Here is a 25,246-nt window from a genome sequence, read left to right as displayed (position 1 = left end):
TTTGATAATTTGGTTTATTTTTTTCTGTAATTTTAGACTTTTATATTTTTCGTAATTTTAGATTTATTTATTTTAATTTAATCTTAGTTTGTTTTTTTAAGTAATGTTATGATTTTTTTATTTCAATTTTAAGTATTTTTTATTTTATGTAATTGTGGTTAATTTAGGGGGAGTTAGGTTAGGGGGTTTAGTGATTAGATTAGTTATTTGTGTTGTGGTGGCTGGCGGTTTAGGGGTTAACCCCTTAAGGACAAGGCCATTTTTCAATTTCCTTCCCATAAGGACCAGGGCAATTTTTACATTTCTGCTGTGTTTGTGTTTAGCTGTAATTTTCCACTTACTCATTTACTGTCAATTTTGTCCTGATTTACATGTTCTTTGCTTTTTTGCAAGTTATAGGGCAATAAGAACAATAGCACTTTGCTATTTCCAAACCATTTTTTTTCAAGATTAGCGATAATTACATTGGAACACTGATTTCTGTCAGGAATCCCTGAATAAACCTTCACATGTATATATATTTTGTTTGGTAGACAACCAAAAGTATTGATCTAGGCCCATTTTGGTATATTTCATGACACCATTTCAACACCAAATGTGATTAAATAAAATAAAAAATTGTTAACTTTTTGAAAATTTTAGGTTTCTCACTGAAATTATTTACAAACAGTTAGTGCAATTATGTCACAAATGGTTGTAAATGCTTCTCTGTGATCACCTTGTTCAGAAATAGCAGGCATATATGGCTTGGCATTGCTTTTTGGTAATTAGAAGGCCACTAAATGCCGCTGCGCACCACACATGTATTATGCCCAGCAGTGAAGGGGTTATTTAGGGAGCTTGTATGGTTAATTTTAGCTTTAGTGTAGTAGACAAACCAAAGTATTGATCTAGGCCCATTTTGGTATATTTTATGCCACTATTTCATCTCCAAATGAGATAAAATAAAATTAAAAAATGGTTAACCTTTTTTAAATTTTAGGTTTCTCACTGAAATGATTTACAAACAGTTAGTGCAATTATGTCACAAATGGTTATAAATGCTTCTCTGTGATCCCCTTGTTCAGAAATAGCAGGCATATATGGCTTGGCATTGCTTTTTGGTAATTAGGAGGCTGCTAAATGCTGCTGCGCACAACACTTGTATTATGCCAAGCAGTGAAGGGGTAAAGTAGGCAGCTTGTAGTGAGCTTCTAGTGTTAATTTTCACTTTAGTGTAGAGATCAGCCTCCCAACTGACACATCCCACCCCCTGATCCCTCCCTGACCCCCCTCAAACATATATTGTGCCTCCCCCACCTCACAATTGTCACTGCCATCTTATTTGCTGGCAGAAAGTCTGCCAGTACTGAAATAAATGGCAATTTTTTAAAAAAAAATATATTTATTTTGAAGTAATGGATCCCCAGTGCCAGTACCGATTTGGCCATAATACATGTGTGTTTTTTTCCATAAATCATTTTCTGTAGTGAAGCTGCCCATCACAAAAAAAGCACCCACAAAATGGGGGCATTTGTATGGGCATTGCCCTTAAAAGGGCAATCAGCTCTTTTGCGGCCCATTAAATAAAAAATCCCTAATCTAAAAAAAAAACACTCCAAAAAATAAAACAAAGCCTAAGTCTAACCCACAAATAGGTAATCACTGTTCCTGAAGTCCGGCAGAGAAGGGCATCTTCATCCAGCACCTCTTCTATCTTCATCCAGGGCAAAGGCGGTATGGAGCGGAGGTGGCCGCAGAGCAAGAACGCCGGCCGTGGATTCATCCAGCGTGAAGGATCCTCTTCATTCGGGTAACTTGCATTCCTATTGGCTAAAATTTTCAAATCAGCAAATAGGGGGAGAGCTACAGAAATCGTATTGGCTGATTTGAACAGCCAATAGGATTTCAGAAGCTCTCATCCTATTGGCTGATTTTAATTTTTCAGTCAATAGGAATGCAAGGGAGTAATTTATTTTGGTAGAAGAGCGGATTGTTTAGGGCAATGCCCTACAAAAGGCCCTTTTAAGGGCTATTGGTAGCTTAGTGTTAGATTAGGGAGTGTTTTTATTTTGTTTTTTATTTCTATTTTTGATAATTTGGTTTATTTTTTTCTGTAATTTTAGACTTTTATATTTTTTGTAATTTTAGATTTATTTATTTAATGTAATCTTTGTTTTTTTAAGTAATGTTATGATTTTTTATTTAAATTTTAACTTTTTTTTTTAATTTTATGTAATTGTGGTTAATTTAGGGGGAGTCAGGTTAGGGGGTTTAGTGATTAGATTAGTTATTTGTGTTGTGGTGGCTGGCGGTTTAGGCGTTAACCCCTTAAGGACAAGGCCATTTTTCAATTTCCTTCCCTTAAGGACCAGGGCTATTTTTATATATCTGCGGTGTTTGTGTTTAGCTGTAATTTTCCACTTACTCATTTACTGTCAATTTTGTCCTGATTTACATGTTCTTTGCTTTTTTGCAAGTTATAGGGCAATAAGAACAATAGCACTTTGCTATTTCCAAACCATTTTTTTTCAAGATTAGCGATAGTTACATTGGAACACTGATTTCTGTCAGGAATCCCTGAATAAACCTTCACATGTATATATATTTTGTTTAGTAGACAACCAAAAGTATTGATCTAGGCCCATTTTGGTATATTTCATGTCACCATTTCACCGCCAAATGCAATTAAATAAAAAACACATTGTTAACTTTTTGAACATTTTAGGTTTCTCACTGAAATTATTTACAAACAGTTAGTGCAATTATGTCACAAATGGTTGTAAATGTTTCTCTGTGATCCCCTTGTTCAGAAATAGCAGGCATATATGGCTTGGCAATGCTTTTTGGTAATTAGGAGGCTGCTAAATGCCACTGTGCACAACACTTGTATTATGCCAAGCAGTGAAGGGGTAAAGTAGGCAGCTTGTAGTGAGCTTCTAGGGTTAATTTTAGCTTTAGTATAGAGATCAGCCTCCCATCTGACACATCCCACCCCCTGATCCCTCCCTGACCCCCCACAAACATATATTGTGCCTCCCCCACCTCACAATTGTCACCGCCATCTTATGTTCTGGCAGAAAGTCTGCCAGTACTGAAATAAATGGCAATTTTTTAAATTTATTTTTTATATTTATTTTGCAGTAATGGATCCCCCCTCAGCCCCAGCCTTCCTGATCCCCCATACAGCTCTCTAACCCTCCACCCTCTACCTATCTTTCACTATCTTGGGTACTGACAGCTGTCTGCCAGTACCAATTTTGCCATAATACATGTGTGTTTTTTTTCCATAAATCATTTTCTGTAGTGTAGCTGCCCACCTCAAAACCCTCCCCCTCCCCAATCCCTTTAAAAAAATTAATTTCCCTTCATCTCCCTCCCACATTAAAAGGACAGGAACAGGAAGTCCCTGCAGTGATGGGCCATCTACCCACCTCCCTGCTACTGCTCCCACCCACCAATGAACAGCACCATCATTAGCCGATGCAGACAACTCAGTCTGCAACTCTATATTTCTGCAGTGCCCCACTCATGGGGCATGCAGAAATAGCGCAATCTCACTAGGTTGACCGAGATCACAGCAGAGAGAAGTTGTATGATGTTGGTCGTTAAGGGGTTAATAATTAAATTATGTTTTTTGAGTTGTGGGGGATGGAGGTTTAGAGGTTAAAAGGTTTGTTATAGTAGTAGCGATGTGGGGGGGCAGTGTTTTAGGGGTAAATAGGTTTATTATAGTAGTAGCAATGTGGGGGGGGCTGCTGTTTAGGTGTTAATAAGTTTATTATGCTAGTAGCGATGTGGGGGGAGTTTAGGGTTTATTTAGATTTAGGTGTTAGCAATGCGGGGGGCAGGAGTTTAGGGGTTAATCACTTTATTTAGTGTTGGCAATGTTGGGGGGACAGATTAAGAGTAATTAGACAAGGGTTTAAGTTAGGGTGTTAGGATTTACATAACTTTCTTTTCCCCATATATATCAATGGGGATTGCATTACGATGATCGCCATTCCGCGATCGCAAGTGTTCATTTTTTTCTAACACTTTCTCTCCATTGATGTCTATGGGGAAAACGTGCATGAGCATGTCAAGTCAGGCCTTTGGTTTTGTGTGGTATTGAGCTTAATGCACCATACCGCACAACAAAAGAAGGTTTTTCAGTAACTTGTAATGGCAGAGCTATGGAGAGTGCAATACCTCTCTTTTTTTTCATCATTTACGCACCTGGTTTAGCGCACAACTTGTAATCTAGCCCAATGTGAACAGAGGAATCAAAATTGGTACAAATGTACAAAAAATAGTGCTTTTCAAATTGGTCAACTGTGCAAGGTATCACAACCCCCCCCCCCCCACACACACACACACACTTTTAAAAGGATATAAAGCTTCCATTGTTTCCTATTTACAATGGTTTTGTGAAAAGTCTTTAGTCCATGGTATTAGGTATTTCACCATTTCTGGCATAGACCAGAAAAAAAAAAGAAATTATGTTAAATCCTTCTGCATTCACTTCTCCGCTTCTTCAATGAGATTCTCCTCTCTGTGTGAGTTGTTTGGGTGGTTCTTTATCTCCAAGAAAGCTTAAAGTGGTTTGGTAGAGTCAAAAAGTTTCAGCCTTTTGGCGTCTGGATCTTTAGGTCAGCTGGTATAGAAGTGTCACTCCTATTTCTCCTTTTTCAAATAGGTCTTTGCAGTATGGGAAGAATTATCTGTGCCTCTTTGCTACCTTTGCTGGATAGTCTTGGAACGGGTAGATCTTCTTCCCATAATAAGCAAGTTCTGGGGCTTGTTTATAGGTTTTTCAGAATGCAGCCTTATCCTTAAAGTTAAGGTATTTGATCATAATCTGTCTAGGTGAAGATGGTTGTTCAGATCTCTGCTGAAAGACTCCTATCTTTTGGGCACTTTCTGCAAAACAGGGGATGTTGGTCTGTGTTTTTTTCGGCAAACTCCATTAAGGTTGAGTTGAGGAAAGATTCTTGAAGGCCAACCACCCTGATATTGTTTTGCCTGAACCTGTTTTCCAGGTCACTCAGTTTCTCCTGGAGGGCCTTGTTTTGTCTCTGTAAGTACACAATGTTGGCAGAGTATTCTCTGTGTTTGGTCTCATTGCCACTTTTTGTTCCACAATTAATAGCCTTTGCAGAATATTTTGAAATCAAATGTTAAGGCATCTTAAACTTCTAAGGAAGTCTCAGGAAGTCTGAAATATTTAGGAATACAACTTAGTCCTCATCCTCATCCTCCCTCATTAACTATATGAACTAAATATTTCTAAACTATGTACTACACTTACTGACCAACTTAAAACTTGATACTCCCTACCAATTACCTAACAGGAGGGATCAATTTTTGATAAAACTGAATATTCTCCAGTGTTTGCTTATATTATGTTATATTGTTATATTATGATTAATATTGATCTGTAAGAGCTTTTATGTAGAAAGGGGGTAAACCTTGCTTGGTTATACGGAGCTACACTCTGATTATTCAAGTGGAAGTCTTGGTTTACACAAATTTTGTCTTTATAACTGTGCATCTTTACTACGTCTAGCAATAGATTGACTGTTGGAGACATATCACTTTTGTGATGCTGACTAATCTAAACTGTTGCCCTGTACCATACCTCCTTGTGTAGAGACTTAGAAAGGCTCACAGCAACAATCAGATCAAACATTCTATATAGAGTTGTGCTGATGGCTTGGTCCTTATAACATATATACGCATCTGCTTTAGGACAGTTAGAAGATTATATCACAATCCATAGGAATTTCAACTTTCCAGCAGACAGTGATTGTTTACCATTTAGAGTATTGTTAAATCGGGGGGTCCATCCTAGATCCACTATTAAACACAGTTAAGCCCTTCAGAGAACTTCAACAGAAATGTGATATTCCTCACAAGCATTTGCTATGTGTTTGGAACTACACCACTAAATCTCTGATTTAGCGAAGATTTACTCTGAGTTTTGGCACTCACCCTCTTCTTCAAAGTCATATAAAGTTTTTAAAATGGAAGAATTGTTGTCAGGTTTTTATTTGTTATTGCATAACATAGATAAGCAGCTAACGAACTTGTAGGGTTGGTACTCCTTATTGCAAACAAATATCACTGTGGATAGACTAATATTAGCTTGGACAGGGTGAGGCATACTACACTTTCAGTGAGGTTAAGATAAACACAAACTTGTATTCTACATAGAGATTATTTGACTCCATGTCGTCTTTCTAAATGGAAGAGTCATTGTGAAAACAAATGCATTACATTTGCTCAGATTGACCCTTCGCTCCTACATTCATTTTGGGAATGTCCAGAGATAAGGCAATACTGGTAGAAAGTGGAATTTTGAATAGCTAAACTTTTTATTTTTAATTTCCAACTAGACATTTCCCGGGTTTTGTTTTCTAAGTGGGATAAAGCAAATGTTAAATATCACCCTATGTTAACCTTAATAATCTTATTGGCTTCTATGTGTATTTTAAAAAATACTCCATAACCTGTACACCTGCTCTGAGGAGGCAGACAGAACGCGCCGATTGGCCGGGAATCTGCAACTGGCGGCATTGCACCAGCAGTTCACCAGAACTGCTGGTGCAATGATAAATGCCGACAGCGTACGTTGTCTGCATTTATCGATGTGCGGCGGACATGATCCGCAATATCTGATCATGTCCGTCTGCACCTTGTTAAATAGGCCCCATTGTCTTTTTTTAAAAGAAATAGAAATAGTTCATAAAGACCTTGGAAACGTCTACTTACGCCATGTTTGCAGTCAGAAACTATGCTTCTGGTCTTTCTTAGAGGTGAATGCGCTCAATTGTATGAAACCAGGTACTTTCTCAGCAATGTGCAAAATGTTTTTTTTTTTTTTTTTTTTTTACAGATTGTATCACTTGTCAAAATGATTGTATTAAAAATTAAATAATACGTGAGAGGAACTTTTACCATAGACTTATGAGAGGTTTTCTCAATGCTTCACACATATTTTTTTTTTATTTTCTTTTAAAGTGATCTGTGTATCACTTACCACCGGTTGTATCAACATTATCTTTTTGACTTTTTTATTACATGGCTTTCTGTGTCAATAATGTCATCTTACTAATTAAAAAAAACATACAAACAATTGATCTAATATTAGTTTTTACTTAAACAATGGCTCCTCTAGAGTGAATATGTAATAGGTAGTTAGACAGTAAAACTAATGGAAAGATAGACAGATAGAGCCTGAGACACACATGGGAGGATAAATAAATAGATAGATGAATAGATAAATAAATAGATAGATCTGTCTTTGCAGGGCTTCGCTGTTTAGTGATCTCTTGAGAAGCCACGTCAGCATGCATATCTTCTCCTCTTTGCTGTGTCTAATAAGGGTAAGATGTGAATAAGCTATGGCTATGTAACATGCAGTCGGGAAAGGCAAACTACAGCATTAAATATCTGTATGAGTTCAGCGTACGGATGTAACAGTAAGTGATTTGTTATCTCACCTGTTGCATTAGTGATCTCGCCTTCAGAACACGGAACACAGTCATAGCAACAGCTGGGCTCACCCTGATGAGTAGATTTTCTATAGCCCGGCTGACAGGTATCACTGCACGTGGAGCGGGGGATCTGTACAGAGGAAAAGGGGGGAATTATTTTTACCTCAGAAAATGGTTATCACAGGTTTAAAAATTAGTAAAACCATTTTTCATAAGGATGGAGGTTTTTTGGGGAATAAAAGCGATTTAGTAACCTAAAAAAACAAGTTGGCTGGATTAGAGTGTAGCTTATAAATGTAAAATAAAGGTCACAAAACGTTGATAGGTGCCATTTCAAATAACCTCACCTCTTTGTCTGTAAATATTTCCAGGAAATATTTGGAGGTGTGTTATATTAGATATGTCTTTACACCTTTGTTTCCAATATTTGTGATTAACACCCTTGTCTCCTATTTTCTAGCTCATCTGGAATTTACCAATCAAATTTCAGTATATAGAATTGATTTGTGAATGCTCTAGCATATGAAGCGGAAGACAAACAGATTAACCTTCAAATGCTAATTATTTTAATATCTGTATCTATATATACTAATAACTGTACCTTTGTGAACTTTTGGTTCCACTGGATTGCTGTTGTATTGATAAAAAGCTGATCTTTCTCTGGTGCAGAAGCGTTGAAGTTTCCAATCACGGTGTGCCCATCAGGGAATATCCAGTTGACAATATCATAATACCCTGGGCGGCTCCCGACCTCATCAAAATAGATTGTATCCGAAATAAGTGAGAAGTGAACGTTCTGCAGATAATGACGCAACTGAAAAATATTTATTAAAAGAAGAACATTTTAGTAATTTGTGTTCTTAAAGGGACATACAAGTCAACATTAGACTAGGTCACTTGCTGCCCTTGAAAGCTCCAAAGAACAATATTATCTCATATTTCCCTCATATATTTCTCAAAAACAGAGGTCAAGAGTTTTCAAACATGAAAGTGTCATGCACCACTAATAGACATTCAGGGGTAATTAATTTGTAATAAATAATAAAGTTGTATAACATAGGTGGGGGAAGGCCTTATGTTGTACAGCTCCCCATCAATGTTTGCTGCCAACTAAAGTAGAGCGCACAGGGGGCACACAGAATAATGGTGCTGTTGCCTTATTCTGTGTGCCCCCTGTGTGCTCTATTTGATGTCTATACTAGGACCCTAGGAAGGGGAGTCCTTCAGGTGTTGCACCAAGATTTTCTTCTGCTTATTATACTGGACATTACCGTGTGTGCTGGTCCTATTGTGTTTCTATAAGTGCTGCCAACTAAAAGCTTTTTTCCATTGAGCTGTAAAAGGTTTTGTATGACGTTGCAAAATGGAAAAACAAAAGCAGTCGGAAGCCATAGCGTTTATCGATAGTTTCCGATGATGTGTTTTCCATCATTATCAGAAAAAAATACACGCTCCATCAATGAAGAAAAAGTGTTAGAAAAAACAAACACCTGCGATTGCGGAATGGCGATCGCTATAATGCAATCCCCATTGATGTCAATGGGGAAAAGAAAGTTATGTTAATCCTCTAACATAAGCCCCTAGTCTAAATACCCCTAATCCACCATCCCCCAACATTGCAGACACTAAATAAAGTGATTAACCCCTAAACCGCCACCCCCCACATCTCTAACACCTAAATAAAACTATTAGCCCCTAAACCGCTGCCCTCAACAGCGCCAACACTAAATAAAATTATTGACCACCTAAACAGTGGGACCCCGACATAACTGCAGACCCCCCGCATTGCTAACACCTAAATAAACCTATTCACCCCTAAACCTCCGCCCCTGATATAGTCAACACTTAATAAAACTATAAACCCCCTAAACGGTGGGCCCTCCACATCGCCAACACTAAAATAAAGTATTAACCCCTAAACTGCTGACCCCGCATCGCAAAGACTATAATAAACCCATTAACCCCTAAATCACCACCCCCCACATCGCAAATCACTAAATTAAACTATTAACCCCTACACCTAACTATCCCCTATACTTTAAATTAAATTTACCATATTACTATCTTAAAATAAATAAAACTTACCTGTGAAATAAAAATTAAAAAAAACTGTTCCGTGGTCACCTCCCTCTGCACTGCCTTCGCCCTGGATGAAGATAGAAGAGGTCTCTGCACCGCCTGAAAGAAGACCTTCTCCACCAGACTTCAGGAGTGGTGATTACCTATTTGGGGGTTAGACTTATTTTTTATTTTTTGTTTATTTTATTTTATTAAAATAGTTATGTTAGGTTTATTTATAGTTTAATCTTATGGCTAGATTTAGAGTTTTGTCGGTAACGACCCGCGTAGCTAACGCATGCTTTTTTTTCCCCGCACCTTTTAAAGACCGCTGGTATTTAGAGTTCACAGAATGGCTGGGTTTTTTGTGCGTTAGGCTCCAAAAAGGGAGCGTAGAGCATAATTTAATGCCACTGTAACTCTAGATACCAGCGGTGCATATGGACGCGGCCAGCTTCAAAAACGTGCTTGTGCATGATTCCCCCATAGAAAACAATGGGGCAGTTTGAGCTGAAAAAAAACCTAACACCTGCAAAAAAGCAGCGTTCAGCTCTTAACGCAGCCCCATTGTTTTCTATGGGGAAACACTTCCTACGTCTGCACCTAACACCCTAACATGTACCCCGAGTCTAAACACCCCTAACCTTACACTTATTAACCCCTAATCTGCCGCCCCCGCTATCGCTGACCCCTGCATATTATTATTAACCCCTAATCTGCCGCTGTGCACACGCCGCAACCTATATTATCCCTGTGTACCCCTAATCTACTGCCCCTAACACCGCCGACCCCTATATTATATTTATTAACCCCTAAATCCCCCCACAATGTCGCCTCCACCTAACTACATTTATTAACCCCTAATCTGCCTAGCGGACCGCACCGCTACTATAATAAAGTTATTAACCCCTAATCCGCCTCACTCCTGCCTCAATAACCCTATAATAAATAGTATTAACCCCTAATCTGCCCTCCCTAACATCGCCGACAGCTAACTTTAATTATTAACCCCTAATCTGCCGACCGAATCTCGCCGCTACTGTAATAAATGGATTAACCCCTAAAGCTAAGTCTAACCCTAACACTAACACCCCCCTAAGTTAAATATAATTTTTATCTAAAGAAATAAATTAACTCTTATTAAATAAATTATTCCTATTTAATGCTAAATACTTATCTGTAAAATAAACCCTTATATAGCTACAATATAAATTATAATTATATTGTAGCGATTTTAGGATTAATATTTATTTTACAGGCAACTTTGTAATTATTTTAACCAGGTACAATAGCTATTAAATAGTTAATAACTATTTAATAGCTACCTAGTTAAAATAATTAAAAAATTACCTGGAAAATAAATCCTAACCTAAGTTACAATTAAACCTAACACTACACTAGCAATAAATTAATTAAATAAAATACCTACAATTATCTACAATTCCCACAAATAATAAAAAAGAACTAAGGTACAAAAAATAAAAAATATTTACAAACATTAGAAAAAAATTACAACAATTTTAAACTAATTACACCTACTCTAAGCCCCCTAATAAAATAACAAAGACTCCCAAAATAAAAAAATGCCCTACCCTATTCTAAATTAAAAAAGTACAAAGCTCTTTTACCTTACCAGCCCTGAAAAGGGCCCTTTGCGGGGCATGCCCCAAAGAATTCAGCTCTTTTGCCTGTAAAAAAAAACATACAATACCCCCCCCCAACATTACAACCCACCACCCACATACCCCGAAGCGAACCCAAACCCCCCTTAAATAAACCTAACACTAAGCCCCTGAAGATCTTCCTACCTTGTCTTCACCTCACCGGATCCCGATCTGTCCAGAAGAGGGTCCGAAGTCTTGATCCAAGCCCAAGCGGGGGGCTGAAGAGTGACGTCCATCCTCGGGCTGAAGTCTGGATCCAAGCGGCGGCTGAAGAACTCCATCATCGGGCTGAAGTCGGAAGTCCATCATCGGGATGAAGTCTTCTATCAAGCCGCATCTTCAATCTTCTTTCTTCGGGAGCGGAGCCATCTTCTTCCAAGCTGACGCAGAACATCCTCTTCAACCGATGCCTACTAGCCGAATGACGGTTCCTTTAAATGACGTCATCCAAGACGGCGTCCCTCGAATTCCGATTGGCTGATAGGATTCTATCAGCCAATCGGAATTAAGGTAAGAATATTCTGATTGGCTGATGGAATCAGCCAATCAGATTCAAGTTCAATCCGATTGGCTGATTGGATCAGCCAATCAGATTGAGCTCACATTCTATTGGCTGTTCCGATCAGCCAATAGAATGCGAGCTCAATCTGATTGGCTGATCCAATCAGCCAATCAGATTGAACTTGAATCTGATTGGCTGATTCCATCAGCCAATCAGAATATTCCTACTTTAATTCCGATTGGCTGATAGAATCCTATCAGCCAATCGGAATTCGAGGGACGACATCTTGGATGACGTCATTTAAAGGAACCGTCATTCGGCTAGTAGGCGTCGGTTGAAGAGGATGTTCCGCGTCGGCTTGGAAGAAGATGGCTCCGCTCCCGAAGAAAGAAGATTGAAGATGCGGCTTGATAGAAGACTTCATCCCGATGATGGACTTCCGACTTCAGCCCGATGATGGAGTTCTTCAGCCGCCGCTTGGATCCAGACTTCAGCCCGAGGATGGACGTCACTCTTCAGCCCCCCGCTTGGGCTTGGATCAAGACTTCGGACCCTCTTCTGGACAGATTGTGACCCGGTGAGGTGAAGACAAGGTAGGAAGATCTTCAGGGGCTTAGTGTTAGGTTTATTTAAGGGGGGTTTGGGTTAGATTAGGGGTATGTGGGTGGTGGGTTGTAATGTTGGGGGGGGTATTGTATTTTTTTTTTACAGGCAAAAGAGCTGAATTCTTTGGGGCATGCCCCGCAAAGGGCCCTTTTCAGGGCTGGTAAGGTAAAAGAGCTTTGTACTTTTTTAATTTAGAATAGGGTAGGGAATTTTTTATTTTGGGGGTCTTTGTTATTTTATTAGGGAGCTTAGAGTAGGTGTAATTAGTTTAAAATTGTTTTAATTTTTTTCTAATGTTTGTAAATATTTTTTTATTTTTTGTAACTTAGTTCTTTTTTATTTTTTGTACTTTAGTTAGTTTATTTCATTGTATTTATTTGTAGGAATTGTATTTAATTTAGTGTTAGGTTTAATTGTAGATAATTGTAGGTATTTTATTTAATTAATTTATTGCTAGTGTAGTGTTAGGTTTAATTGTAACTTAGGTTAGGATTTATTTTACAGGTAATTTTGTAATTATTTTAACTAGGTAGATATTAAATAGTTATTAACTATTTAATAGCTATAGTACCTGGTTAAAATAATTACAAAGTTGCCTGTAAAATAAATATTAATCCTAAAATAGCTACAATGTAATTATTATTTATATTGTAGCTATGTTAGGGTTTATTTTACAGGTAAGTATTTAGCTTTAAATAGGAATAATTTATTTAATAAGAGTTCATTTATTTCGTTAGATAAAAATTATATTTAACTTAGGGGGGTGTTAGTGTTAGGGTTAGACTTAGCTTTAGGGGTTTATCCATTTATTACAGTAGGGGCGAGATTCGGTCGGCAGATTAGGGGTTAATAATTGAAGTTAGGTGTTAGCGATGTTAGGGAAGGCAGATTAGGGGTTAATACTATTTATTACAGGGTTATTGAGGCCGGAGTGAGGCGGATTAGGGGTTAATAACTTTATTATAGTAGCGGTGCGGTCCACTCAGAAGATTAGGGGTTAATAAGTGTAGGCAGGTGGAGGCGACGGTGAGGGAGGCAGATTAGGGGTTAATAAATATAATATAGGGGTCGGCAGTGTTAGGGGCAGCAGATTAGGGGTACATAGGGATAACGTAAGTGGCGGCGGCATGCGGACGGCAGATTAGGGGTTAATAAGTGTAGGCAGGTGGAGGCGACGTTGGGGGGGCAGATTAGGGGTTAATAAATATAATATAGGGGTCGGTGGTGTTAGGGGCAGCAGATTAGGGGTACATAGGGATAACGTAGTTGGCGGCGGCGTACGGAGCGGCAGATTAGGGGTTAAAAAATTTAATAGAGTTGCGGCGATGTGGAGGGACCTCGGTTTAGGGGTACATAGGTAGATTATGGGTGTTAGTGTACTTTAGAGCACAGTAGTTAAGAGCTTTATAAACCAGCATTAGCCCAGAAAGCTCTTAACTACTGACTTTTTTCTGCGGCTGGAGTTTTGTCGTTAGAGTTCTAATGCTCACTTCAGCCACGACTCTAAATACCGGCGTTAGAAAGATCCCATTGAAAAGATAGGATACGCAATTTACGTAAGGGGATCTGCGGTATGGAAAAGTCGCGGCTGGAAAGTGAGCGTTAGACCCTTTAATGACTGACTCTAAATACCAGCGGTAGCCCAAAACCAGCGTTAGGAGCCTCTAACGCTGGTTTTCACGGCTACCGCCCAACTCTAAATCTAGCCATTAGTTTTTTATTTTACAGTAAGTTTTTATTTATTTTAAGATAGTTATATTGTAAATTTAATTGGCTGATTGTATCAGCCAATAGGATTTTATCTACCTTAATTCCTATTGGCTGATAGAATTCTATCAGCCAATCGGAATTGAAGGGACGCCATCTTGGATGACGTCATTTAAAGGAACCTTCATTCAGTTGTCGGATGAAGAAAGAAGAGGAAGCTCCACGTCAGATGTCTTGAATATGGACCCGCTCCGCGCCGGATGGATGAAGATAGAAGATGCCGTCTGGATGAAGAATTCTGCCCGTCTGGAGGACCTCTTCTTCCCGGCTTGGATGAAAACTTCTGCCCGCCTGGAGTACCACTTAGCCCGGCTTTGTTGAGGACTTATGCCCGGTTGGGTGAAGACTTCTCAAGGTAGGGTGATCTTCAAGGGGTTAGTGTTAGGTTTTATTAAGGGGGAATTGGGTGGGTTTTAGTGTAGGGTTGGGTGTGTGGTTGGTGGGTTTTAATGTTGGGGGGGATTTTTACTTTTTTTTTTTACAGGTAAAAGAGCTGATTACTTTGGGGCAATGCCCCGCAAAAGGCCCTTTTAAGGGCTATTTGTAATATAGTATAGGGTAGGGCTTTTTATTATTTTAGGGGGCTTTTTTATTTTATTAGGGGGATTCGATTAGGTGTATTAGTTTAAAAAACGTGTAATTATTTTATTATTTTCTTTAATTTAGTGGGTTTTTTTCGTACTTTAGATAATTGTATGTAATTGTAGTTAATTTAGGGAAATAATTTAATTATAGTGTAGTGTTAGGTGTAATTTTAACATAGGTTAGGTTTTATTTTGCAGGTCAATTTGTCTTTATTTTAGCTAGGTAGTTAGTAAATAGTTAGTAACTATTGTACCTAGTTAAAATAAATACAAAGTTGCCTGTAAAATAAAAATAAACCCTAAGCTAGCTATAATGTAACTATTAGTTATATTGTAGCTAGCTTAGGGTTTATTTTATAGGTAAGTATCTAGTTTTAAATATGAATAATTTAGTTAATAATAGTAATTTTATTTAGATTTATTTAAATGATATCTAAGTTAGGGGTTGTTAGCGTTAGGGTTAGACTTAGATTTAGGGGTTAAGAACTTTAATATAGTGGCGGCAGATTAGGGGTTAATATAATTTAACTAGTGTTTATGAGGCGGGAGTGTGGAGGTTTAGGGGTTAATATATTTATTATAGTGGCGGCGATGTCCGGTTCGCAGATTAGGGGTTAAATGTTTTATTTTAGTGTTTGCAATGTGGGGGGGGGGGCTTTGTTTAGGGGTTAGTAGGTAGTTTATGGGTGTTAGTGTACTTTTTAAAACTTTAGTTAAGAGTTTTATGCTACAGCGTTAGACCATAAAACTCTTAACTACTGACTTTTAAATGCGGTACCAGGCTTGACAGGAGAGGGTATACCGTTCACTTTTAGGAAGACTTGTAATACCGGCGTTAGGCAAATCCCATTGAAAAAATAGGATACGCAATTGACGTAAGTGGATTTCCGGTATTTTCGAGTCTGGCCGAAAAAGTGAGCGGTACACCTGTACCTGCAAGACTCATAATACCAGCGGGTGTTAAAAAGCAGCGTTGGGACCTCTCAACGCTGCTTTTTAAGGCTAACGCAAGACTCGTAATCTAGCCGATTGTTTTAAATGTGTCTTGTCCTAGATTAAATGCAATTATTATTATTTTATCTTTAGGTCTTTGTACATCTGTATTCATTAACACATTTTGTCTGTAAAAATTTTTTATTAACCCCTTTCATAGCGGCTTTTATTTTGCTCCCTGTCCCTGATCATATTTTTTGGACACACCAGGAAGTTTCCAGGAGGACCATGAGGACCAGAGCCCTGTTACACATGGATGTGTGTTAGTTTTACAGGCTTTGGCAACAAGTCCCCATCTCAGTGCAGAGATTATAAAGTGAACAGGAGGAGTTTTTATTTGCTCCGTTCCGCATCAGTGGATGTTCATCACAAGGGACAATGCTGGACGAGGGTGAGTGCTTTATATATGAGTCAGACCAGAAGCTTTTTTATGTCTTCAATGAGCCCAATATTTATGTGCTTTGCCTTTCCAAGGTTTGCCTTTGATACCTATGGTGTTTTGATTTCTTTGTTAACATCCAAAACATTTCTTTATTCTACACATTAAAAAAACTAACACTACTAAAAAAAATAACTCTAAAACTAAAAAAAATAAAAAATACTAATTTACAAAAAATAAGAAACACTAAATTACCAAAAATAACAGACAAAGTTATCAAAAATAAAAACAATTACACTTAATCTAATAGCCCTATAAAAATAAAAAAAAAGCCCCCCCAAATAAAAAAACCTAGCCTACGGGGTGGAGCTAACAGCCAAAGCAGCAAGACGTGCCATTGCAGAGCTCCTAACGTTTGATCACTAATATATCAATTTATGACACGTTAAGAATTTATTTATTCCCTTATCTAGCTCCTAACATGTACTAGAACTACATAGGCTACATGATCTGGGACAACAGTACATAACAATCCATACAATAACTGTAAAAGGGAATCCAGCTTCCTGAGACCACGGCATGGAGTAGATCACCATTCCCGAGGATATCTACGCATCATCTCAGTCGACAGAGATACGGCTCCTACACTATTACTATCCCTTCAGTCTCCCAATGGAGAATCAAATCCTCTCTGCGCTGCTAGAATTAATGCGCTCTTTGGATTCCAATCAGCAAGCTCTTGTCACAGACTTAAGAACTGCTATGAGAACACTCCAGCCTACAGTGATGACAGGGGAGGTTGTGGAGGAAGCCAGTTAGGGGGAACTGGACTAGTGATGTCGCGAACAGTTCGCAGGAGAACAGTTCCCGGTGATCTTAGCTTGTTCCCGTTCGCCGCGGTGTGCGAACATATGCGATGTTCGATCCGCCCCCTATACGTCATCATTGAGGAAACTTTGACCCTGTATCTCACAGTCTGCAGACACATTTCAGAAAATCAGCAGCAGACACTCCCAGACCCTCCCAGCTCCTGGGCAGCAGCCATTTTAGATTCATTCTGATCTTGCATTCTTAGTGAGAGGAGTGATAGTGCTGCTGGTGTCCACTACAGTCCTGAAGGACTCATCTGATCTCTGCTGTAAGGACAGCACCCCAAAAAGCCCTTTTTAGGGCTAGAACTTCAGCCCAAAAAGCCCTTTTTAGGGCTAGAACTTCAGTCATTTTTTTTTTGTAATCTAATTGCATTTGCCTGCCTGTCAGCCAGTGTTTCTGACTCACAGCATATACTGTGCCTACTTGCTCACTGCCACCACTCATATCTGGTGTAACATTAGTGTAAATTTAAAAAAAAAGAACTTTTACATCAGTTTGCTAGTGTAATCTAATTTCAGTTGCCAGCAGGCCTGTGTGTCAGGCTCACAGCATATACTGTGATTAATTGCTCTGTGCCACCACTCATATCTGGTGTAACATTAGTGTATTTTTTTTTAATAAAACTTTTACATCAGTCTGCTAGTGTAATCTAATTTCAGTTGACAGGCCAGCCTGCCAATGCCAGCCTCAGTGCCACCACTCATATATGGTGTAACATTAGTGTAATTTTTTTTTTAAAAAAAAAACTTTTACATCAGTCTGCTAGTGTTATTTAATTTTAGTTCCCAGGCCAGCCTGCCACTAGTGCCAGCCTGTGTGTCAGGCTCACAGCATATACTGTGCCTCCTTCCATCCTCAGTGCCACCACTCATATCTGGTGTAACATTAGTGTAACTTTAAAAAAAAAATGATTTTACATCAGTCTGTTAGTGTCATTTAATTTTAGTTGCCAGGCCAGCCTGTCACTAGTGCCAGCCTGTGTGTCAGGCTCACAGCATATACTGTGCATACTTCCATCCTCAGTGCCACCACTCATATCTGTTGTAACATTTGTGTAACTTTTTTAAAAAAAACTTTTCCATCAGTTGGCTAGTGTTATTTAATTTTAGTTGCCAGGCCAGCCTGCCACTAGTGCCAGCCTGTGTGTCAGGCTCACAGCATATACTGTGCCTACTTCCATCCTCACTGCCACCACTCATATCTGTTGTAACATTAGTGTAACTTTTAAAAAAAAAACTTTTACATCAGTCTGCTAGTGTTATTTAATTTTAGTTGCCAGGCCAGCCTGCCACTAGTGCCAGCCTGTGTGTCAGGCTCACAGCATATACTGTGCCTACTTCCTCAGTGCCACCACTCATATCTCTTGAAATATTAGTGTAATTTAAAAAAAACAAAAAAACTTTTACATCAGTCTGCTAGTGTTATTTAATTGCAGTTGCCTGCCTGCCAGCGTGTGTGCCAGGCCCACTTGCCAACTAGTGCCACCAATCATATTTGTTATAACAGTATTGTAAATATTTAAAAAAACACTTTTTTGACTGTGAAACATCAGTCAGCTAGTGTAATCTAATTGCAGTTGCCTGCCTGCCAGCGTGTGTGCCCGGCTCACAGCATCTACTGTGCCTTCTTCCATCCTCAGTTCAAGCACTCATATCTGTTGTAACATTAGTATAACATTTTTAAAAAAAACTTTTACATCAGTCTGCTAGTGTTATTTAATTTTAGTTGCCAGGCCAGCCTGCCACTAGTGCCAGCCTGTGTTTCAGGCTCACAGCATAAACTGTGCCTCCTTCCATCCTCAGTGCCACCACTGATATCTGTTGTAACTTTAGTGTAAATTTTTTTTTTTTTTTTTTACATCAGCCTGCTAGTGTTATTTAATTTTAGTTGCCAGGCCAGCCTGCCACAAGTGCCAGCCTGTGTGTCAGGCTCCCAGCATATACTGTGCATACTTCCATCCTCAGTGCCACCACTCATATCTGTTGTAACATTAGTGTAACTTTTTAAAAAAAAACTTTTACATCAGTTTACTAGTGTTATTTAATTTTAGCTGCCAGGCCAGCCTGCCACAAGTGCCAGCCTGTGTGTTAGGCTCACAGCATATACTGGGGCCCATTTATCAAAGGGCTTGCGGACCTGATCCGTCACTACGGATCAGGTCCGCAAGACCTCGCTAAATGCGGAGAGCAATACGCTCTCCACATTTAACATTGCACCAGCAGCTCACAAGAGCTGCTGGTGCAACGCCGCCCCCTGCTGACTCGCGGCCAATCGGCCGCCAGCAGGGAGCTGTCAATCAACCCGATCATATTCGATCGGGTTGATTTCCGGCGATTCCTGTCCGCCTGCTCAGAGCAGGCGGACAGGGTTATGAAGCAGCGGTCTTTAGACCGCTGCTTCATAAGTTGTGTTTCTGGCGAGTCTGAAGACTCGCCAGAAACACGGCCCTTCAAGCTCCGTACGGAGCTTGATAAATGGGCCTGACTGTGTCTACTTCCATCCTCAGTGCCACCACTCATATCTGTTGTAACATTAGTGTAACTTTTTTTAAAAAAAACTTTTACATCAGTCTGCTAGTGTTATTTAATTTTAGTTGCCAGGTCAGCCTCCCGCTAGTGCCAGCCTGTGTGTCAGGCTCACAGCATATACTGTGCCTACTTCCATCCTCAGAGCAACCACTCATATCTGTTGTAACATTAGTGTAACTTTTTTTTAAAAAACTTTTCCATCAGTCTGCTAGTGTTATTTAATTTTAGTTGCCAGGCCAGCCTGCCAATAGTGCCAGCCTGTGTGTCAGGCTCACAGCATATACTGTGCATACTTCCATCCTCAGTGCCACCACTCATATCTGTTGTAACATTTGTGTAACTTTTTAAAAAAAAACTTTTCCATCAGTCTGCTAGTGTTATTTAATTTTAGTTGCCAGGCCAGCCTGCCACTAGTGCCAGCCTGTGTGTCAGGCTCACAGCATATACTGTGCCTACTTCCATTCTCAGTGCCACCACTCATATCTGTTGTAACATTAGTGTAAATTTATAAAAAAAAAAAAAACTTTTACATCAGTCTGCTAGTGTTATTTAACTTTAGTTGCCAGGCCAGCCTGCCACTAGTGCCAGCCTCACAGCATAAACTGTGCCTACTTCCATCCTCAGTGCCACCACTCATATCTGTTGTAACATTAGTGTAACTTTTTTTAAAAAAACTTTTACATCAGTTTGCTAGTGTTATTTAATTTTAGTTGCCAGGCCAGCCTGCCACTAGTGCCAGCCTGTGTGTCAGGCTCACAGCATATAATGTGCCTACTTCCATCCTCAGTGCCACCACTCATATCTGTTGTAACATTAGTGTAAACATTTTTTAATTTTTTTTTACATCAGTCTGCTAGTGTTATTTAATTTTAGTTGACAGGCCAGCCTGCCACTAGTGCCAGCCTGTGTGTCAGGCTTACAGCATATACTGTGCCTACTTCCTCCTTGCCACCACTCATATCTGTTGAAACATTAGTGTAATTTAAAAAAAAAAAACTTTTACATCAGTCTGCTAGTGTTATTTAATTGCAGTTGCCTGCCTACCAGTGTGTGTGCCAGTCCCACTTGCCAACTAGTGCCACCAATCATATTTGTTATAACAGTATTGTAAATATTTAAAAAAAAACTTTTTTAACTGTGAAACATCAGTCAGCTAGTGTAATCTAATTGCAGTTGCCTGCCTGTCAGCGTGTGTGCCAGGCCTACTTGCCAAGTAGTGCCACCACTCATATCTGTTGTAACAGTAGTGTAAATATTTAAAAAAAAAAATTGACTGTGAAACATCAGTCTGCTAGTGTAATCTAATTGAAGTTGCCTGCCTGCCAGCATGTGTGCCAGGCCTACTTGCTAAGTGCCACCAATCATATTTGTTAGAACAGTAATGTAAATATTTTAAAAAAAAATTTTTTGACTGTGAAACATCAGTCTGCTAGTGTAATTTAATTGAAGTTGCCTGCCTACCAGCGTGTATGCCAGGCCCACTTGCCAAGTTAGTGGCACCACTCATATTTGTTGTAACAGTAGTGTAAATATTTAAAAAAAACCTTTTTTGACTGTGAAACATCAGTCAGCTAGTGTAATCTAATTGCAGTTGCCTGCCTGCTAGCGTGTGTGCCAGGCCCACTTGCCAACTAGTGCCACCAATCATATTTGTTATAACAGTAGTGTAAATATTTAAAAAAAAAACTTTTTTGACTGTGAAACATCAGTCTGCTAGTGTAATCTAATTGCAGTTGCCTGCCTGTCAGCATGTGTGCCAGCTGCCAGGCCCACTTTCTAAATGCCACCAATCATATTTGTTATAACAGTAGTGTAAATATTTATAAAAAAAATTTTTTGACTGTGAAACATCAGTCTGCTAGTGTAATCTAATTGAAGTTGCCTGCCTGCCAGCGTGTGTGCCAGGCCCACTTGCCAATTTAGTGGCACCACTCATATTTGTTGTAACAGTAGTTTACATATTAAAAAAATTAAAAAATTTGACTGTGAAACATCAGTCTGCTTTTTTTGTGTCAGGCTCACAGCGTACACTGTGCCCACTTGCCCAGTGGCACCACTCATATTTTGTTTAATAGTAGTGTAAGTCTACATTTAAAAAAAAATGACAGGCAGAGGCAGGCCACCCCGCAGGTGCCATTATGGTCTTGGTGCTGTGATTCCCTTTGACCCTACAATAATGCACAGTGTTCAGAGGCCACATGCCATGAACGCAAAAAGTTCTGAGGAGGACCTAGTTGACTGGCTAACACAGGACACCCAATCTTCTACAGCTTCCGCTCGTAACCTTGACGCACCATCCACCTCCAGCTTAGCTTCGGGCACCTCTCAAGTGACCAGTGCTACTCGCCCGCCTGCCACCACCACCAACACTAGCACCACAGCCGCTTCACTTGATCTGTCAGAGGAGTTATTGACACATAAGTTGGAAGAAATGAGTGATGCGCAACCATCATTGACAGAGGATGTAGATAACAGTGATATGTCTCAGTCAGGCAGCATTACAGACATGGACGTACGGTGTGATGATGATGGTGATGTTGTACCCGCTGCTGCTTCCTTTGTTGATTTGTCAGATACACGTGAAGCGGTTGATGATGATGCGTCCGTGGATGTCACGTGGGTGCGCGCTAGAAGAGAAGAAGAAGAGGTGAAAGTTCAGATGGGGAGACAGAGAGGAGGAAACGAGTTGGAAGCAGGAGGAGGTCGTCACAAGGAGATAGTGGCACAGTCAGACAGCATGCATCAGCACCCGGGGTCAGCCAGACAGCATGCCAATCAACGCATGCTGTTGCCACCACCAGAATCCCGTCATCGCAGAGCTCAGCAGTGTGGCATTTTTTTGTGTGTCTGCCTCTGACAACAGCGATGCCATTTGCAACCTGTGCCAAAATAAACTGAGTTGTGGGAAGTCCAACACCCACCTAGGTACAACTGCTTTGTGAGGGCACATGGTCTCACATCACAAACGCCGATGGGATGAACACATGAGTAGAAGCTGCACACAAACTCAAAGCCGCCATCCTCCTCCTGGTCCAGCATCTTCAGCCACATCAACCACTCCTGTACTCCTTGCCCCCTCTCAACCATCCGCCACTCAGTCTCCCTTCCGTAGCAGTTCCTGCTCATCTGCCCACAGTCAGGTGTCTGTAAAGGACATGTTTGAGTGTAATAATCCAATTTCCCAAAGTCACCCCCTTGCCCGGTGTCTGAGAGCTGGCTTGTCTGAACTCTTAGTCCGCCAGCTTTTACCATACAAGCTGGTGGAGTCTGAGGCATTCAAAAAATTTGTATCTATTGGGACACCGCAGTGGAAGGTAACCGGCCAAAATTTCTTTTCACAAAAGGCAATCCCAAACCTGTACTCGATTGTGCAAAAGGAAGTAATGGCATGTCTGGCACACAGTGTTGGGGCAAGGGTCCATCTGACCACTGATAGCTGGTCTGCAAAGCATGGTCAGGGCAGCTATATCACCTACACTGCGCATTGGGTAAACCTGCTGACGGCTGACAAGCATGGAATACGTGGCTCTGCAGAGGAGTTGGTGACACCGCCATGACTTGCAGGCAGGCCTGCTGCTACCTCCTCTACTCCACCTACTCCATCCTCTTCCATAACCTCTTTCTCGGCTGAGTCCTCTTCTTCTGCTGCGTCTTGCTCCACATCAACGGCACCCCCCCAGCTCCCCAGGTACTATTCCACATCCCGAATATGGCAGTGTCACGCCGTCTTGGGGTTTACTTGTCTGAAAGCAGTCACACCGCAGCAGCACTCCTGTCCACCCTGAATGCACAGGTGGATCAGTGGCTGACTCCGCACCAACTGGAGATCGGCAAAGTGGTTTCTGACAACGGAAGTAATTTGGTGGCGGCATTGATATTGGGCAAGTTGACACATGTGCCGTGCTTGGCACATTTGTGTAATCTGATTGTACAACGCTTTGTGCATAAATACCCAGGCTTACAGGATGTCCTGAAGCAGGCCAGGAAGGTGTGTAGCCATTTCAGGCATTACTACACGGCCATGGCGCACTGTCAGATATTCAGTGGCGAAACAACCTGCCAGTGAGGCGCTTGATTTGCGACAGCCCGACACGTTAGAATTCAACACTCCTAATGTTCGACCGCCTGCTACAACAAGAAAATGCTGTTAACGAGTATTTGTATGACCAGGGTGCTAGGACAGCCTCTGGGGAGCTGGGGATTTTTTTGCCACATTACTGGACGCTCATGCGCAATGCCTGTAGGCTCATGCATCCTTTTGAGGAGTTGACAAACCTAGTCAGTCGCACCAAAGGCACCATCAGCGACATCATACCATTTGTTTTCTTCCTGGAGCATGCCCTGCGAAGAGTGCTGGATCAGGCCGTAGATGAGCGTGAAGAGGAAGAGTTGTGGTCTCCATCACCACCAGAAACAGCCTTATCAGCATCGCTTGCTGGACCAGCGGCAATGCAGGAGGAGGATTGTGAGGAAGAGGAGTCAAAGAGGAATGTGGTTTTGAGGAGGAGGAGGAAGACCAAGCACAACAGACATCCCAGGGTGCTCATTGTTGTCACCTATCTGATACCCGTGGTGTTGTACATGGCTGGGGGGAAGAAGAAACCTTCAATGAGATCAGTGAGGACGAGGAACGGGACATGAGTAGCTCGGAATCCAACCTTGTGCAAATGGGGTCTTTCATGCTGTCGTGCCTGTTGAGGGACACTCATATAAAAAAGCTGAAGGAGAATGAACTGTACTGGGTGTCCACGCTACTAGACCCCTGGTATAAGCATAAAGGGACTGAAATGTTACCGAATTCCTGCAAGTCGGAAAGGATGGAGCAGTTAAAAAATAAATTAAAAAGTATGCTTTACACAGCGTATAAGGGTGATGTCACAGCACAACGGGAATCTAACAGGGGAAGAGATGAAAGTAATCCTCCTCCTCCCATGACCACGCCGGCAAGGACAGGGCACTTTCCAGACGTGTTGTTGATGGAGGACATGTGGACCTTTTTAACTCCTATGCATCGCCACATCCCTTCGGGATCCAGCCTCAGAGAACGACTCAACCGACAGGTAGCAGACTTCCTTGCATTAACTGCGGATCTTGACACTCTGAGGTGCGATGAACCCCTTGACTACTGAGTGTGCAGGCTTGACCTGTGGCCTGAGCTATCCCAATTTGCAATCAAACTTCTGGCCTGCCCCACTTCAAGTGTCCTGTCAGAACGGACCTTCAGTGCAGCAGGAGGTATTGTCACTGAGAAGAGAAGTCACCTAGGTCAAAAAAGTCTTGATTATCTCACCTTTATTAAAATGAATGAGGGATGTATACCGAAGGGACTGACATTGTGCGATACATTATAGTAAAAAAGGCCTGATGAGATGAGCTGCCTTGGGCTACAAATGGTACACACGCTGCTGTATTTTATCTTCGAATGCCTGATGACTTGCGTGACTTATCCACCAACAACTAGGGTTCAAGCCGCAATGTTTTAGGGCACTTTCTAACTGTCAAACAAACATAAATTTTTCTGGCAGCTGCTACAGCAGTGGCTGCAACAATACCTAATTTTTCAGGCATGTGTACATGCCTAATTTTTCTGGCCTCTGGTGCTGCACTGTGGCTTCAAAACCAAAACCAAAACCAAAAAAAAGGCACATAACAGGGATTAAACTGCTAAGAATAGTACTACTTAACACACCACTCATATGTGGTGGCACAGTAGATTGCACGTGCAGTGCCCCAAATTTGAAGTAAGAGGACCGACCAAGCATCTTTTTCCATCTCCCGGTTCCTAAAATCCATGCAATATACAACTCCCCCGATAGGGGAAGTAACAGGTATTAA

General features: G+C 40.6%; 1 protein-coding gene across 1 annotated transcript in view; it reads right to left on the bottom strand.

The window, feature by feature from the left end:
- Positions 1–25,246, bottom strand: part of LOC128655622 (vomeronasal type-2 receptor 26-like) — a 78,884-nt gene that overhangs the window by 39,448 nt on the left and 14,190 nt on the right. Inside the window, exons 2-3 of the mRNA XM_053709210.1 lie at positions 8,059–8,271; positions 7,464–7,587 (exon numbers count right to left, since the gene is read on the bottom strand). Coding sequence (XP_053565185.1) covers positions 7,464–7,587; positions 8,059–8,271 — 337 coding nt within the window. The remainder of the gene's footprint in view (positions 1–7,463; positions 7,588–8,058; positions 8,272–25,246) is intronic.

The sequence above is a fragment of the Bombina bombina genome, chromosome 4, assembly GCF_027579735.1.
Source record: "Bombina bombina isolate aBomBom1 chromosome 4, aBomBom1.pri, whole genome shotgun sequence".
Taxonomy (NCBI): Eukaryota; Metazoa; Chordata; class Amphibia; order Anura; family Bombinatoridae; genus Bombina; species Bombina bombina.
The sequence above is the reverse complement of the archived record's forward strand: the minus strand, read 5'-3'. Positions and strand labels throughout refer to the sequence as shown.